The sequence below is a fragment of the Fusarium subglutinans genome, assembly GCF_013396075.1.
Source record: "Fusarium subglutinans strain NRRL 66333 chromosome Unknown NRRL66333_c0000004, whole genome shotgun sequence".
Taxonomy (NCBI): domain Eukaryota; kingdom Fungi; phylum Ascomycota; class Sordariomycetes; order Hypocreales; family Nectriaceae; genus Fusarium; species Fusarium subglutinans.
In genome coordinates, this window is record NW_023502067.1 from 128,263 (window position 1) to 141,300 (window position 13,038).

Genomic DNA, 13,038 nt, shown 5'->3' on the forward strand with positions numbered 1-13,038 from the left:
CCTCTTCTTCCCTTCTGCCTCAGCCCGAGACTTATCTTGTCATCCCACGTTTTCTTTCTAGCTGACAATGTCTTCTCCTCAGGCCAACGAAAGCGATCCTCTCTTGTCCGGTGACGGTGACGGCCGCTCCGATGCTCAGGCCGATAAGGGTGCCCGGAACTCGCGACTCCGTGAACTCGGCCTCTTTGCCTGGGCTCTGATTGCCACTGCCGCCGTCATTGTTGTTGCCATTTGGACTCAGCATGAGCAGCAAACCAAGCATGATCACAACACGCCCGCCTCTAAGCGAAACCTCGTCTTCATGGTGTCAGACGGCATGGGACCTGCACCTTTGTCCTTGACGCGTAGCTTCCGACAACACGTGGAAGAGCTTCCCTACGGCGATACCCTCACTCTCGATAAGCATTTCTGGGGCACGAGCCGGACTCGCTCCAGCAGTTCCCTGGTTACAGACAGTGCTGCTGGTGCTACAGCCTTCTCCTGTGGCAAGAAGACCTATAACGGTGCTATCTCTACACTCCCTAATCACGATCCTTGTGGAACCGTCCTAGAAGCTGCCAAGCGTGCTGGATATCATACTGGACTTGTTGTCACAACAAAGATCGAGGTATGTATGGCTAGAGAGTAACCAAGTCATGATGAAACTAATCATTACTGTCTAGGATGCGACTCCAGCCTGCTTCAACTCCCACGTGGTCCTCCGCGAGATGGAAGACGAGATTGCTCTTCAACAGATCGGAGAAGGTGTCCTCGGCCGAACTGTTGATCTGATGCTTGGTGGTGGCCGCTGCAACTTCTTGCCCAACAGCACAGAGGGCAGCTGCCGAGCCGACGACACGGACGTGATCAAGATTGCAAAGGAAAAGCACAACTGGACCTACACCGATAGTCGCGCTGGCTTTGACGCTCTCAAGGGCGGCAACAACGTCAAGCTGCCTTTGCTCGGACTCTTTGCCCCAACTGACATCCCCTTTGAGATTGACCGCCGAAACCACAACGACGTCTACCCCTCGCTGAGCGAAATGGCCAAGACCGCTCTTCGCGCTCTTGAGAAGGCTACTGAAAAGAGTGACAAGGGCTTTTTCATCATGATCGAGGGCAGCCGAATTGACCATGCTGGCCATATCAATGACCCTGCAGCTCAGGTCCACGAGGTTCTTGAGTATGACAAGACATTCCAAGCTGTTCTCGACTTCATCAAGGAGAGCAAGACTGAGACTGTTCTTGTCGCAACCAGTGATCATGAAACTGGTGGTCTTGCCACTGCTATTCAGGAACCTGGTCACCTCCCGGTCTACAACTGGTACCCCAAGGTACTTGCGAATGCTACCGCTTCAGCTGAGTGGCTTCACGCCAAGCTCCACGCACACATCGCCTCTGATTCCAACATCAAGAAGAATAAGGAGAAGCTAAAGAAGTACATTAACGAGGAACTCATCGTCCGCGGTCTTGGTATCTCCAACGCCTCCGATAAGGAGATCACCACCATTGCTGATCATCCTGAGAGTGCCCTTGTCCTCTTCTCGGCTCTCATCTCCCTGCGCGCTCACGTCGGTTGGAGTACCCACGGCCACACTGCCGTCGACGTCAATATCTACAGTTCTGGTGGCCCCCGAACAGAGAACATCCGTGGTAATGTTGAGAACACCGATGTTGGCAAGTATCTACGTGAGTATCTTGAGGTTGACGTTGACGCGATCACCTCGGAACTCAAGGAAAAGATGAGCAAGGCCAATCTTCAAGATGTTGGCATGGAGGCACTCGACGAAGTTTGGTCTCTTGGTAACAAGTACCATGCTATTGAAGTTTAATGGACATACTGCATTTCTTAGAATGATTATACGACTTATATGGGTCTAGCAAGAGGTGGGTAGGGAGATCTTGATCAAGATATGTAGAGTGGTATACCCAATCTATAGTAGATTTACTTATTAGCCTGCCCATGATGCATTTGAGCTTTTTGAGTTTTCATACAAACGCAACTACAGCAACTTCTTAGCTGCTGTCTGGACATTTGAGACAGCGCTCGATATATATCCCCTCAATTTACATGGAATCAGATTATCAAATTCATCACAGGCATCCCAGGCATCCCAGCATGGCGCCAGTGGCACCCAAGTTTAAATGCGTTGACCACTTTCAATTCAATACAGACCCGAAAAATTGGGTAAAATATCATATCTGTTCAGTGACCGCTACAATGCGTGACTGCGATCAAAACGCCGAGCAGCCCATTATCTATACGCTAGTTACCAATAAAAACCACCGGCCAGACTCCTGGTTGTTAACTAAGCCAATACTTTAGACCAATAGACTCCTCACTTGTGACCATTAACCCCCTTAACCAAACGCCTTTCACCCTTGTCCATCATGCCTGGCTTGCAGGATCCGAGCCAACATTGTATCGTACATACAGACGATCCAGGAAGTGCGAGTGACGGATCCCATTAGGCCGCGCCTTGGCAAATGTGTCGATAGCCTCTTGAACACCGAATTCGCACCGCTCAACGAGATAGCATACGATAAAGTATCCCGTGCGGTTGAAGCCGTAATGGCAGTGCACTCCAATAACACATTGCTCGGGATTTGTCCAGCCTTCGGCAGTAGCGCGCGCAGGCTGCCGACTTCGAAGGTCGTCAACTAATTTGATAAAATCTTTAACCTCACGATCCTCTGGGGGTATCTTGGAAACTGTGGGGAATTTATGATAATGGATTCCGGCTCGTTCTAAGCCGCGGGGGTCATAGTGAGGCTGGACTTTGGAGATATCAATGATATCTTTAACAATAGAACCCCAATTTGAAATAAAATGCTGTGGAGAATGGACATCATCCACTTCACGAAGTGTCTTGAGTGCCCGGAAAATGGGTTTTCCAGTACGTCCAATCGGCTCGGATACTGGAGTAACAGACTTCCATTTGTTGAGGTTTTTGACGTCCCATTTTCCCTCACGGTTGAGGTATTGCAGTTGCCAGGCCAGGGAAAGTCTTCCAGTAACGTGTGTGGCCAGAAAATCAGAAATCAACCCGGCAACGGTACGAGCTGAGCAAGGGGCGTATAAGACAGCGTGTGTTGCAGGTAGTGGCATAACAGTGGTCTTTACTACCTTCCTGGGGTGATTCGGTTGCGCAGGTAGTTCAGTCACAGGCTCGCTGGGGGTTGAGGGATCATTGGGGCTGTCTTCTTCTGAACTGGGAGCTGCCGAAGACTTGGGCTTTGTGAAGTCATCATCATTGATATCTTCAATAGCTTGTGGAATATGATCCTGCGGTCTTGTAGAAGTGCTGACGGGGGCCGCAGCTTCGGCGATAGCCTCGTGTGTCTCTTCTGATGCCCCTGTTTCTGGCAGATTCTTCTCAGGGTCCAATGCTTTAGCAATCTTTGTGGCTGCTTCAGGTGAAACAGCAGTGTCCCCCTTAGCACCTATCAAAAAGACGGGGATATTTAATCCTGCCCAGACCTCTAGGGTCGGGAGGCCGCCTTTAGGTTTGCCGTTGTGATAGAGTGGTAGAGCGCCATTGGCATAACGCCTAAAGACCGGGGTTCGACTCTGTCTGTTAAAACGATATTGGAGTTTTCGGGTGGCCTCATCAGCATCCTTTCCAACGAAACGCCTGACGCTGGTACTGTTGTGTCCTCCCCAACCGGTCCATACTCGCCACAGATCAAAGATCCATCCCGGAGCCCAAAGTCCCATCCGAGCCCACCATGTCATTGATTCATCCGGAGGGCTTGACACAGGGCAGATAGCCACCAACCCTACAATGTACTCAGCTAATGAGGTTGTGTGCTCGACTTGCGTGTTGGCCAGCTTAGCAGCGAGACTTGTCCCCATGCTATGGCCGATCAGGACCACTCGTTGGCCTGCGTCCTTATCTCGATAGTCCTCAATAATTGTTTCCAAAAGCTCTACCAAAGCATCCGTCGTGTAGGCTTCCCAATTGAGGACCGAGAAATCAGATCGACCACAACCGGGGTAGTCAATTGCCATGCAAGTAGCCACATCCACCAGACTACTCAACAGAGGATGGAACTGGGCAACAGAGCCGCCCAAGCCATGCAGAAATACCAATAGTGGCAATGGAGCAGGTTCTTTGGGTAGTTCGTCTGCCTTGATATGTTGTCGGTAGAAAACCCGAATTCCAGCGTATGTGAAGCGACTTGTTGTATAGGACTTGAACTCTGAATGATCCTTCAGCAAGGTCGGGTCCGTGAGGTGAGGGTCAGTGGAGTCGATATCGTCCTGTTGGACGCTCACTGCAGGAGAGGCCATAAGTGCGCCTGGGGGGCTTGTACTCGGATATTGGCGGAGGTGTTATAAGTTTGTTGCGAATTTTCTATAATTCATAAGAGAGAGGGACTGAGTCGCAATTGGATTTGAGTTCAGGTTGATTGTTTAAGTTGCATCAGAGATTGAAGCTGCTGTTGAGTCACCAACGAGGTATTGATAGGTATTACACACGAGTAAGGTAACACCAAATTCGCGTGTCTCTCCGACCACCGCAGCTGTCTCATACAATCGGCATGAAGTGAGTCAAATAGTGCAACGCCGCAAAGACTTGCAGTTTCATAGAGAAGCCCGGTTGACGACGGGAACTTGTTCAGAACGATCAACCCAAGGCCCAGCCAAGCTTTTGAAGTTCTTGGATCCTAGGTATGTGCCCCACGCGAACCGCGGTCAGGGCGCGCCAAACAACAAAAATTTGCGCGAATTGTGACCTAAAAATGTCAAAATTCGATGCTGAATTCGATGATCTTCAGTGTGGATATTGTGTAGCGTTGCTGGATTGACATTGACGATGAGACTGGAGTTTTGGTTTTGAGTAATTGTCAAAGTCGGGGGAAGCAACCAATTACACAATTGCATCATACCTTGTGGGCGAATTAGATCGCCATTTGGGGAACCAATTATTTGTGCAGGAGTGAGGAGGCATGTTGTGCATGGAGCCTACCCTGAAGATGATAGGATTTCTGAGTACCTACCTTACTTTCCTCTCCAGTAATCGTGATTCTTTTTATTTATATTATTAACTTAATCAAGTTGGCTTCGAGTATTGCATTTTCGACAATGGCAATACGTCTTTGGCTTAGGGACTGCGTAATTGGATAAATAATACGGGCAGTCATGTGCAACAAGTGCAAGTACTCCATATCCATTACAGCCCCCAGGGGTATCAAATGTTAAATCTGGTACTTCAATTAGTAGCTAATCTGCTGTAAGATAGATGTAGATTAGCCTAGAATTATCTCTATTAATATACTGAGTATATAATATCTTATTAGTATTTGTAATTCCGTTGTGGCAAAAAATACCTGAATAATCGCAGAAATGCACATTTGATACCCCTGCGGACTGTACCCATTATTCTTGGTCATGTTGACTCTGGCGACACAAATCCCTAGCCTCGACTGTTGAAAGATATATCACGGCATTAAAGAACGAATATAGAATTTGAAGACTGGGAGCTTTCCGAACCCCATGCCGATTGCTTTGTATGGGCATAATAGTCAGTTTGAGGACTCGCCATTTCCCTGTTTTAAATAGCAAATATATGCAGCATCTTGCCCTCTCGTTCATACTCTTACAATAAAAATACACTTTCGAAGTGCGCCTCTCGGTTCAACTGTTCTCATTCCGCTCCAACACCGTCCTTCCATCCAATGGGTATTAGAGCAGCTGCTACGTTCGAAACGCCCCGTTCTGTGGCCAACAAGTTGAACTGCGCAGCTGCATTTCTCGTGTCTAGAACTTCGATTCGCATGCCGAGTTCCGATATAAGTCGTCTCGTTTCGGGCGCCAATGGCATGATTGATGGGCCGACTCCGATGATAAGAAGATCTGTAACTCGGTTAGCAAAGGGCATTCAATTCAAGGATGCAAAATATGTCGTGACGCAAGTGACGAGTATGAGCACATACCAGGTCGGGGCCATAGTAGATCAAATAGCGCAAATGCCTTTGGTGGTAGCTCAAACTGGCCCTTCTTGTTGACAAGGTTCATTGAGCCTTTGGCCTCCCACGGACGCCAATTGAACACCTCGCCATCAATCAACAAAACGCCGTTGCCGCCTGTCACAGTAATTCCGCTGTTCAGTCCAAATCCATCATACATGCACACGTCGACCGAGGTTGAAGGCGCTGGCGTGTTGCCGAGCACGTCGAGTTCGGCAAAGTCGGTTGGGGGAGGCTGCGCTGGTGGCTGTTGGTTCTTTCTCCGGCTCGGAGGGGTGTGGAAAAGTCGGCGACTTGATGTAGAGGCTTGAAAACGAGGTGAGACTGTCGATGTGGCGGCCCTAGAAACTGAAGTCGCGGATCTAGGTTGAGGCACCTGGACGAGAGCTTGGCACACTGCTCGTTGTGCGCTGCAAGGCCGGATAAGACTTCGCAATGCCATGACGGAATGCCAATCGTGACAATATCGTGGGTTTTGAGGCTTACGGTTGTGGTTAAGGAAGGGTTTCTCGTTTCAATGTATGAATTGGAAGAGATTGTCAAAGTAAGTGGGGGATAGATAAATTTAGCACGTCATGATTTCACCTCGCCTTATTCAGTCTACGAATTTGAGATGACACAAATGGAGAACATGTTCAAATGACAGGGAATCAATGAAACACATATTGTCAACCTGTGGATGTAATTTGACCCAGTTGGCGCCATTAATTTTTATCTCACTTTCATGGTCATAATTTTTGACACCTTCGCCACACCAACAATACTTCATCACTCATGCATGATCCACGCCAGCTTGATGTTCTTTCTCATTCAAGTCACCAAGAGGATAGTAGCAGTCCTAAGACGGCGGACGGCCAACCATTTGGCACCGGCCCGATGTATCATGCAGTCCCTTTTTGCCTAATGAACACCAAAGCAATGAACCGAGTCCTCAGAGTTCCTTGCCTTTCCCACGCAAAGCCTAACCTAGCAATGGATATTGCATTTATTTCTTCTTCTGGCTCTGCTCCTGCTCCTTGAGCACCTTCTTGACGATCTTCTGCTCCTCAATAAGGAAAGCTCGGACGATACGGTCGCGGACACAGTTGCCGCATCGGGAACCACCGTAGGCGCGCTGGACGGTCTTCTTGGGCTTGGAGATCTGAGAGTACTCGCGGGGTCGGAGAGCGGGGATCTATACAAGAATTGAGTCAGTTCTGATGTTCCATGGTAGATCGAGAATCCTTTGCGTCAGAGAGTTAAGACAAGACGGGAAGCTGGTTGGTTGGATGGGTCATGCTGAATCTCCTTCCTCTCGTAATATGTAAAAGCCTTGGCCTTGACGCTGCACCCTCTCACTGCATCGCAAACCAGCCAGTGCCCGTTTGCCGTCCTCGTGTTGTCTCATCCCTCGTGTAGCAGAAGATTCGCTCGTCTTGGTCGACTTACGCCTGAGAGCTTGGAGCCGCAGTCACCACACTTGGGAACGGTGCCTCGCTTCTTGATATGCAGCACGCGGAGCTCACCACCGGGGGTACGTATGGTGCGGGTGGTGTTGGAAGATGTGTTCCAGCTAGGAGCATGGTTAGTTCCTGATCGTATGGTCGAGTCGAAAGTATGAGGCTGTATGGAGAGAACTGGTATCTCGACATATTGAGACTCGACAGTTTCGTAGGGAAAAAACTCACCCGTTGCGGCGGCGGTAGGTGACTCTGTGGTTAACCATTGTAGCGGCTTGGTGAGTTGACTGAGCTGCTCGGGTTAGTTGGTGTTGGACGTTGGTCGCGAGAGTAGGAGAGGAGATTTCGCAAAACACTCGAGTTGTTAATTCTGTGTGGGTGTGTAAAATTCGTGGTGGGACTAGCGTTCTTAGCACGTGACACAGCCACAGTGGCTTTCCGCCAGCCGCAGGTTCCGCTTGAATGTAAAAGAGATCTTCAGGGTAGGTAAGTGGGGAGGAAAGAAAACTCTGGACCTTGATCCTAAGCAATGAAAATATTTAGGTAAATCCAGCCTAGACTTAGGGGACTCTTTGCTACGTTTATTTTGACACCCTATATCAAGGCCTGTATTTTTCTTGCCCCCTAAGGGTAAGGTAGTTCCATTTACGGAGTAGTTGGTGGTGATATGTAGATAGAGAGAAGCAACATGCTTCATTTATGTCAGTTTCGCAAAAACAGAGCATATCATATCTCTGTGCTTCCCAAAAGCCACCGTTGGGCGAAAAGAATTTGCTATTATCCAATGGCTAGACGCTGCGTTACAACAGTGGGATGGATCGACATGGTGAATTAGGCTTTGCTTTTGAGACCGAAAAGACCAAAAACTCAGCATCAGTCGCAAATTGACTCTTTGAAACATTCAACCAAGTTGTTTAATCTTTTAATTTGCTCTGAGTAATATATCCGGTGCCGGCTCTGGTCATTCCTCCTTGCCCAGCCAAGGCTATCTACCCATGGTCGATCTCGCGGCCAACTCAACTACTTGTATTCACATGCATACAAATGTTATTTAGAAGTTTTACCGAACACAGAAACAGTAGATACCGAGATGCTGAGTCTTGACTGAACCTGATGCCACATTACGTTGACGACAAGTCACAATGTGACTCGATCAGTTCTCAGCATGAAATCATATCTCTATTATAGCAAATATTTAGAAATAAGGTCAGTCGGTAGAAGATAGGGAAATCGCTCATCTCCATCACTATTGGTTCTGAGTTCTCCCCCCGAAAACTTTGAGCCTGCTCAAGCTATACACTCTCTATGATTTGGAGATGCAGAAGAATATAAGCTTTTGCGGTCCACGTTCCACACGCTTCATAGAGAGGCCTTAGTAAATAACATGTAGACTAGATTAAGCTAGAGATAAAGATTGTAAAAAGTCCAATGTCACTGTTCCATTATGATCTATCCTTCGTGACTCGGTGTCGGCCCTGATGTATCCTCCGCCGTCAGGCAATGTAATGCGGTTGGCGAACCGAAAGTTAATATAAAGCTACGGAGCCGTAAGGAAGCCCATTTGAAGCAGGGGGAACGTAATTTCAGGGGCCTCACAGTCTTGGATCAGACCTTAGGGCGTGCAGTCGAAAATGGTCAACCTGTCCCTGCACTCGAGGAAGAAATAGTCTTATGGAAACTTAGGGGTTATCTCCCTCGTTCCCAAACTACAGATGCAAATCAGGACAGTTTGACCGTGACTGATCACAAACTCTAGAGGAGTGCCCCGAAACATTGTTTCCTTGCATTGAGCTTCTGGTTGCCTCATCGATAAAGAAGCAACATCAGAATTCATAGTGTCGACTATAACCAATGAGCAAGGCGGCGACGATTGCATCTACGATCCATCGGATCAAGAACAACTGTAAAGTACTTTGTTCTAAACTTGATAATATAGATGTGCCGTCTTCCATTAGTAAAAAAAAGTTCGAAAGCATTTCCTGCACTACTCTTGCTCCTATCATTAATGTCCCAATAATGTAGTTAAACCATCCATAAACGCCTGTGCTATATGTTCCATGTATCTCATTATTCTTCATCCATTCTGAACCAGTCTGGGTGATCATAATATTCCCAAGTCTTGATACCCGTGGGCTCTTCCTCTTTCCTCTTCTTGGCCTGCGCAAAGATTTCACGACTTTTGTCGTCGCGCATCAAGTCAGTAACCTCCTTGATGTTTGCTTGCGCTTCATTGACTGAGTTCATGAAAGCTGCAAACATGACATCGGCTATACATAAGTGATGGGTCAGCTCAGGATGTTTCGGAGTATGAGTACACCAGGGAGCCTACGTGAAGGTTGCTTTTGCACAAGCGGCTTGATCATCTTAGGAATGGTGTCGTTCAATTGCCGGACCTGAAACAAGAGCCTGATGAGCAAGTTTGCATCCCGTTTTCTCACGTTGAAAACAACGTTACCTTGATGTGCAGAAGCTTGAGGCGTTTCATGGCTTCCTCGAGGCGCGCTTCATCCCAGTCATCCTGGCCGGCTGCATTTGACGCCTGAGCCTGAGCCTGATTTTGGACGGCAGGCTGCTGGTTCATGTTTGCGAATGGGGTAGGAAGACCGGTAAAAGATAGGATATCCAGGAGTTGATGGCGCTGAGGAAGCAACACGAGATCGCAGGTGACCGAGCGAATGAGAGGCTTGCGTGGACAATGGGGAAAGGATCAGACTTGCAAAAGTGGACAGGGCTCTATTTTTATTCCGAGATGGATACCAAGGCCTAGCAGAAATGGTCAGTGCTTGCACTGTAGACTTTGTTGATGCAGGGAAATATTCTAGAAGTAAGGAATGGATTGGATGGATGCATACTCCGTACAAAAGATTAACTGTGTCTTCCTTCGTCTTTGCCTTGCGTGACGTGGGGCAAGCGTTGTCAGTTAGGGGAAGGGAAGAAGCTTTGACGTTTAGATTCCCGTTGGTGCAACCAAGTTCAATGAGACCGTAAGCACATGTAGTTGGAGTAAAGTACCTTAAGCTGAACCGTGTTGAGGGAACGAGTCTCGATTGAGCAAGGGACCAGGAACCAGGAACCAGTGACCCGTATAATGGGACTGCAACTGTAGCTGTAGCTGTAGCTGCGACTGAACTGAACTGAACCGAACCCGTCAGAGTAAGCCCGCACCGTGTCGATCGATGGAGGTGACATACCTCGAGTTCTCTGTCTGGACACGGATATTGTCAGTGTATCACGGGCATCTAGGTAGAAAAAGGGTCTACGAGAGAGACAAACACCTCAATGTTCATGAAACAATGGAAGTCAAAGCCCGCAACTGCTGCGTCTACCCGTACCAGCCGCCAACTCTAACGCTCTATTCAGCCCGTCCGTCACGTGCTTGGCATCCAAACAGCCTTTAGGTGATGATGAAGCCTCAACAAGCCTGAGCTTCTTCACACCCCCTTCGAACCGTTTCCCCGTTTCCACTTGGAGAACCTGATTTATATCAAGGCCCAGTGCCTCCGGCAAACATATCTCTTTCATCACAAGCCTGCAATCGTTCTTACTCTTTATCTTCCATCGTCGCACCCGCTGAAGCTACACAAAGTCACCATCTCAACCTCTCAGCACGTTGCTTGACCCCTCCACACCCTTCCCTACTTACTTATCCACTCCGTTCATACTGTCAGGTACCTTACCTCACCTTGCTCTGCGCGAAGCTACCCCCTGGCTTGTGCTTGACGTACAAAACGACGCTTCGCAGCATCCATCAGGTACGTAGACTGCACCCTGCTGTCACCTATGGCCCCGCCTTTCTGCATGTCTGGCTTGTGAATGGCCCGCCTGGCCCGGACCGGATCAACACTAAACCTTGTTAGGTCCATACCTGTATCACAGTTAGAACAGTGCGGGAAAGTTGAACCCAGCCTTTTGCATACCTGCCCTGTAAACTACACCATCGCGACCAAAGCCAAAGCCAACAGCATCTCTCGTCCATTCGCGATTTCATTCTACGCCACGCATTCGGTCCTATTAAAGCACTCCGAAGCCTTTTCTTCTTGGGCAAACTTATTTGCCCTCTCCGCTTTATCTTAACCGTTCCGTTGCAACCGCCACCCTGGCTCAATCACTCGTCATGCCGAATACACCACCTCCAGCGCTATTACCCCCACCAGAAGGTATATTTAGGACCTTCGAAGATTTGATGGCTTCCGTCCAGCGCGTTGCAAAGGACCAGGGCTACGGAATTGTCAAGCTGCGCGCTTCAAACTATCGCGACGGAAAACCCACCCGGTATGACCTCGTTTGCGACCGCGGTGGTGTCAAGTACAACAGCACTGCCAAGAAGCGCAACCCTTCGACGCGCAAGATTGATTGTCCCTTTCGCGCCAAGGCTGTGTGTGAAGTTCAGCTCGGAAACCAATGGCGTTTTGCTATCCAAGAGGGGCGTCACAACCACGAGCCACGAGCTCCCTCTGGCACGCCTGGCCAGGAGAACGCGCCGCTGGCTACATCGATCCGATCTTTCACTAATAAACTCGACCGCCTGAACCACGACATGAACCAGGGTCTGATGCGCATTGAGCAGCGTCTCGACAACATCGAGAAGCGCATGGACAATCTTGAAGCCCGAGCTGGAGGCGGCTACGAACCACGCTTTCAGGCTATTGAACAAAGACTCCAGGGGATGGAAGGCCCTCGCATGGATGGGATGGGTATGGACGATGTCGAAACACGTCTTCTAGCCTCGACGGTAATGTAGGAAAATGGCCAGTTAGGTGCGGACACGCGGCATCTCGCCATGGACAATCACCAATGAGTATCAAGATACCTGGTCGATCTGTCGGGAAACATCAACGCCTACAACGGCGACGGAGTTCATATCAACAAAAGTGGTTCACAGCGAAGTGACTTGTGAAAGTTATACGGTCGTTGGTGGTTCTCAAGGATTTTTGCTAATGACAAAGTACGAACTGTTCAGGGCGTTTAGGGAAAGGAGCCTACAAAGTTGAGGGCTATGTGAGATTTACTACTACCACTACCCTTGATGGGGTTACGCGCATGGGATTGATTCGTTTGTTTTGTTCTTTTCGACTTATTACCCTTCTGTCTCTATTTCTTCGTACGAGAGGATGGCTTTCTTATTGTGGAGATATAAAGTCCAGCGTGTACATTAAGAAGTCGGCAATCAGCCGTGTGATGTTTGACAGATTATTATTTACAATCGCATCAACTATTGCCGACATGTTTTTCTTTCATTGCCGATTTTGCCCTGTGCCCCGACTTGATCTACAATACCTACATGTTGCTACCCGTCTGAGGCTTAGCCATGCCATGTCTCGAAATGCTCACTGACCAGGGCAGCCGAGCTTGGGCCCTCTCTAACTAACGCACGCTTCCATGTGGTATTCCCCTTGTGGACATGGCCATTGACGCCTCGCACACTGTACAATGGGTACTTGTTCATTGAGGCAAACAACGTTTTCTGGTAACTAAACTCTAGATCACACTGGCCCCACGCTTGACAGATCTGTTTGCGATGAGGATATTGTTTTTGCTTTTTATGGCACTTATCCAGCACGAGCTCACCGACACGGAGCATATCTCGATGAGTGTTGATCGTGGAGTTGGTCAAGAGGTGTCGGTCTAGTGCTGGGGCTCGAACGTG

General features: G+C 48.7%; 6 protein-coding genes across 6 annotated transcripts; 2 read left to right on the plus strand and 4 right to left on the minus strand.

The window, feature by feature from the left end:
* Positions 1–67: 67 nt before the first annotated feature.
* On the plus strand, positions 68–1,811 carry FSUBG_871 (alkaline phosphatase; the record flags this gene model as incomplete). The annotated part of the gene is made up of 2 exons (XM_036687144.1): positions 68–607; positions 663–1,811. The coding sequence occupies 2 exons, from the start codon at positions 68–70 to the stop codon at positions 1,809–1,811; spliced, it is 1,689 nt and encodes a 562-aa protein (XP_036543457.1).
* A 557-nt stretch (positions 1,812–2,368) lies between these two features.
* FSUBG_872 (peroxisomal serine-active lipase) lies at positions 2,369–4,273 on the minus strand (the record flags this gene model as incomplete). Its single annotated transcript, XM_036687155.1, has 1 exon — positions 2,369–4,273. The coding sequence occupies one exon, from the start codon at positions 4,271–4,273 to the stop codon at positions 2,369–2,371; it is 1,905 nt and encodes a 634-aa protein (XP_036543458.1).
* A 1,357-nt stretch (positions 4,274–5,630) lies between these two features.
* FSUBG_873 (NADH dehydrogenase) lies at positions 5,631–6,394 on the minus strand (the record flags this gene model as incomplete). The annotated part of the gene is made up of 2 exons (XM_036687166.1): positions 5,631–5,839; positions 5,920–6,394. 2 exons carry the CDS (start codon positions 6,392–6,394, stop codon positions 5,631–5,633), a joined length of 684 nt encoding a protein of 227 aa, XP_036543459.1.
* Positions 6,395–6,937: 543 nt separating this feature from the next.
* On the minus strand, positions 6,938–7,657 carry FSUBG_874 (RPL34B; the record flags this gene model as incomplete). Its single annotated transcript, XM_036687177.1, has 3 exons — positions 6,938–7,126; positions 7,381–7,504; positions 7,620–7,657. The coding sequence occupies 3 exons, from the start codon at positions 7,655–7,657 to the stop codon at positions 6,938–6,940; spliced, it is 351 nt and encodes a 116-aa protein (XP_036543460.1).
* Positions 7,658–9,458: 1,801 nt separating this feature from the next.
* Positions 9,459–9,972, minus strand: FSUBG_875 (uncharacterized protein; the record flags this gene model as incomplete). Its single annotated transcript, XM_036687188.1, has 3 exons — positions 9,459–9,658; positions 9,721–9,784; positions 9,847–9,972. The coding sequence occupies 3 exons, from the start codon at positions 9,970–9,972 to the stop codon at positions 9,459–9,461; spliced, it is 390 nt and encodes a 129-aa protein (XP_036543461.1).
* Positions 9,973–11,505: 1,533 nt separating this feature from the next.
* Positions 11,506–12,132, plus strand: FSUBG_876 (uncharacterized protein; the record flags this gene model as incomplete). The annotated part of the gene is made up of 1 exon (XM_036687199.1): positions 11,506–12,132. One exon carries the CDS (start codon positions 11,506–11,508, stop codon positions 12,130–12,132), a length of 627 nt encoding a protein of 208 aa, XP_036543462.1.
* Positions 12,133–13,038: the final 906 nt, after the last annotated feature.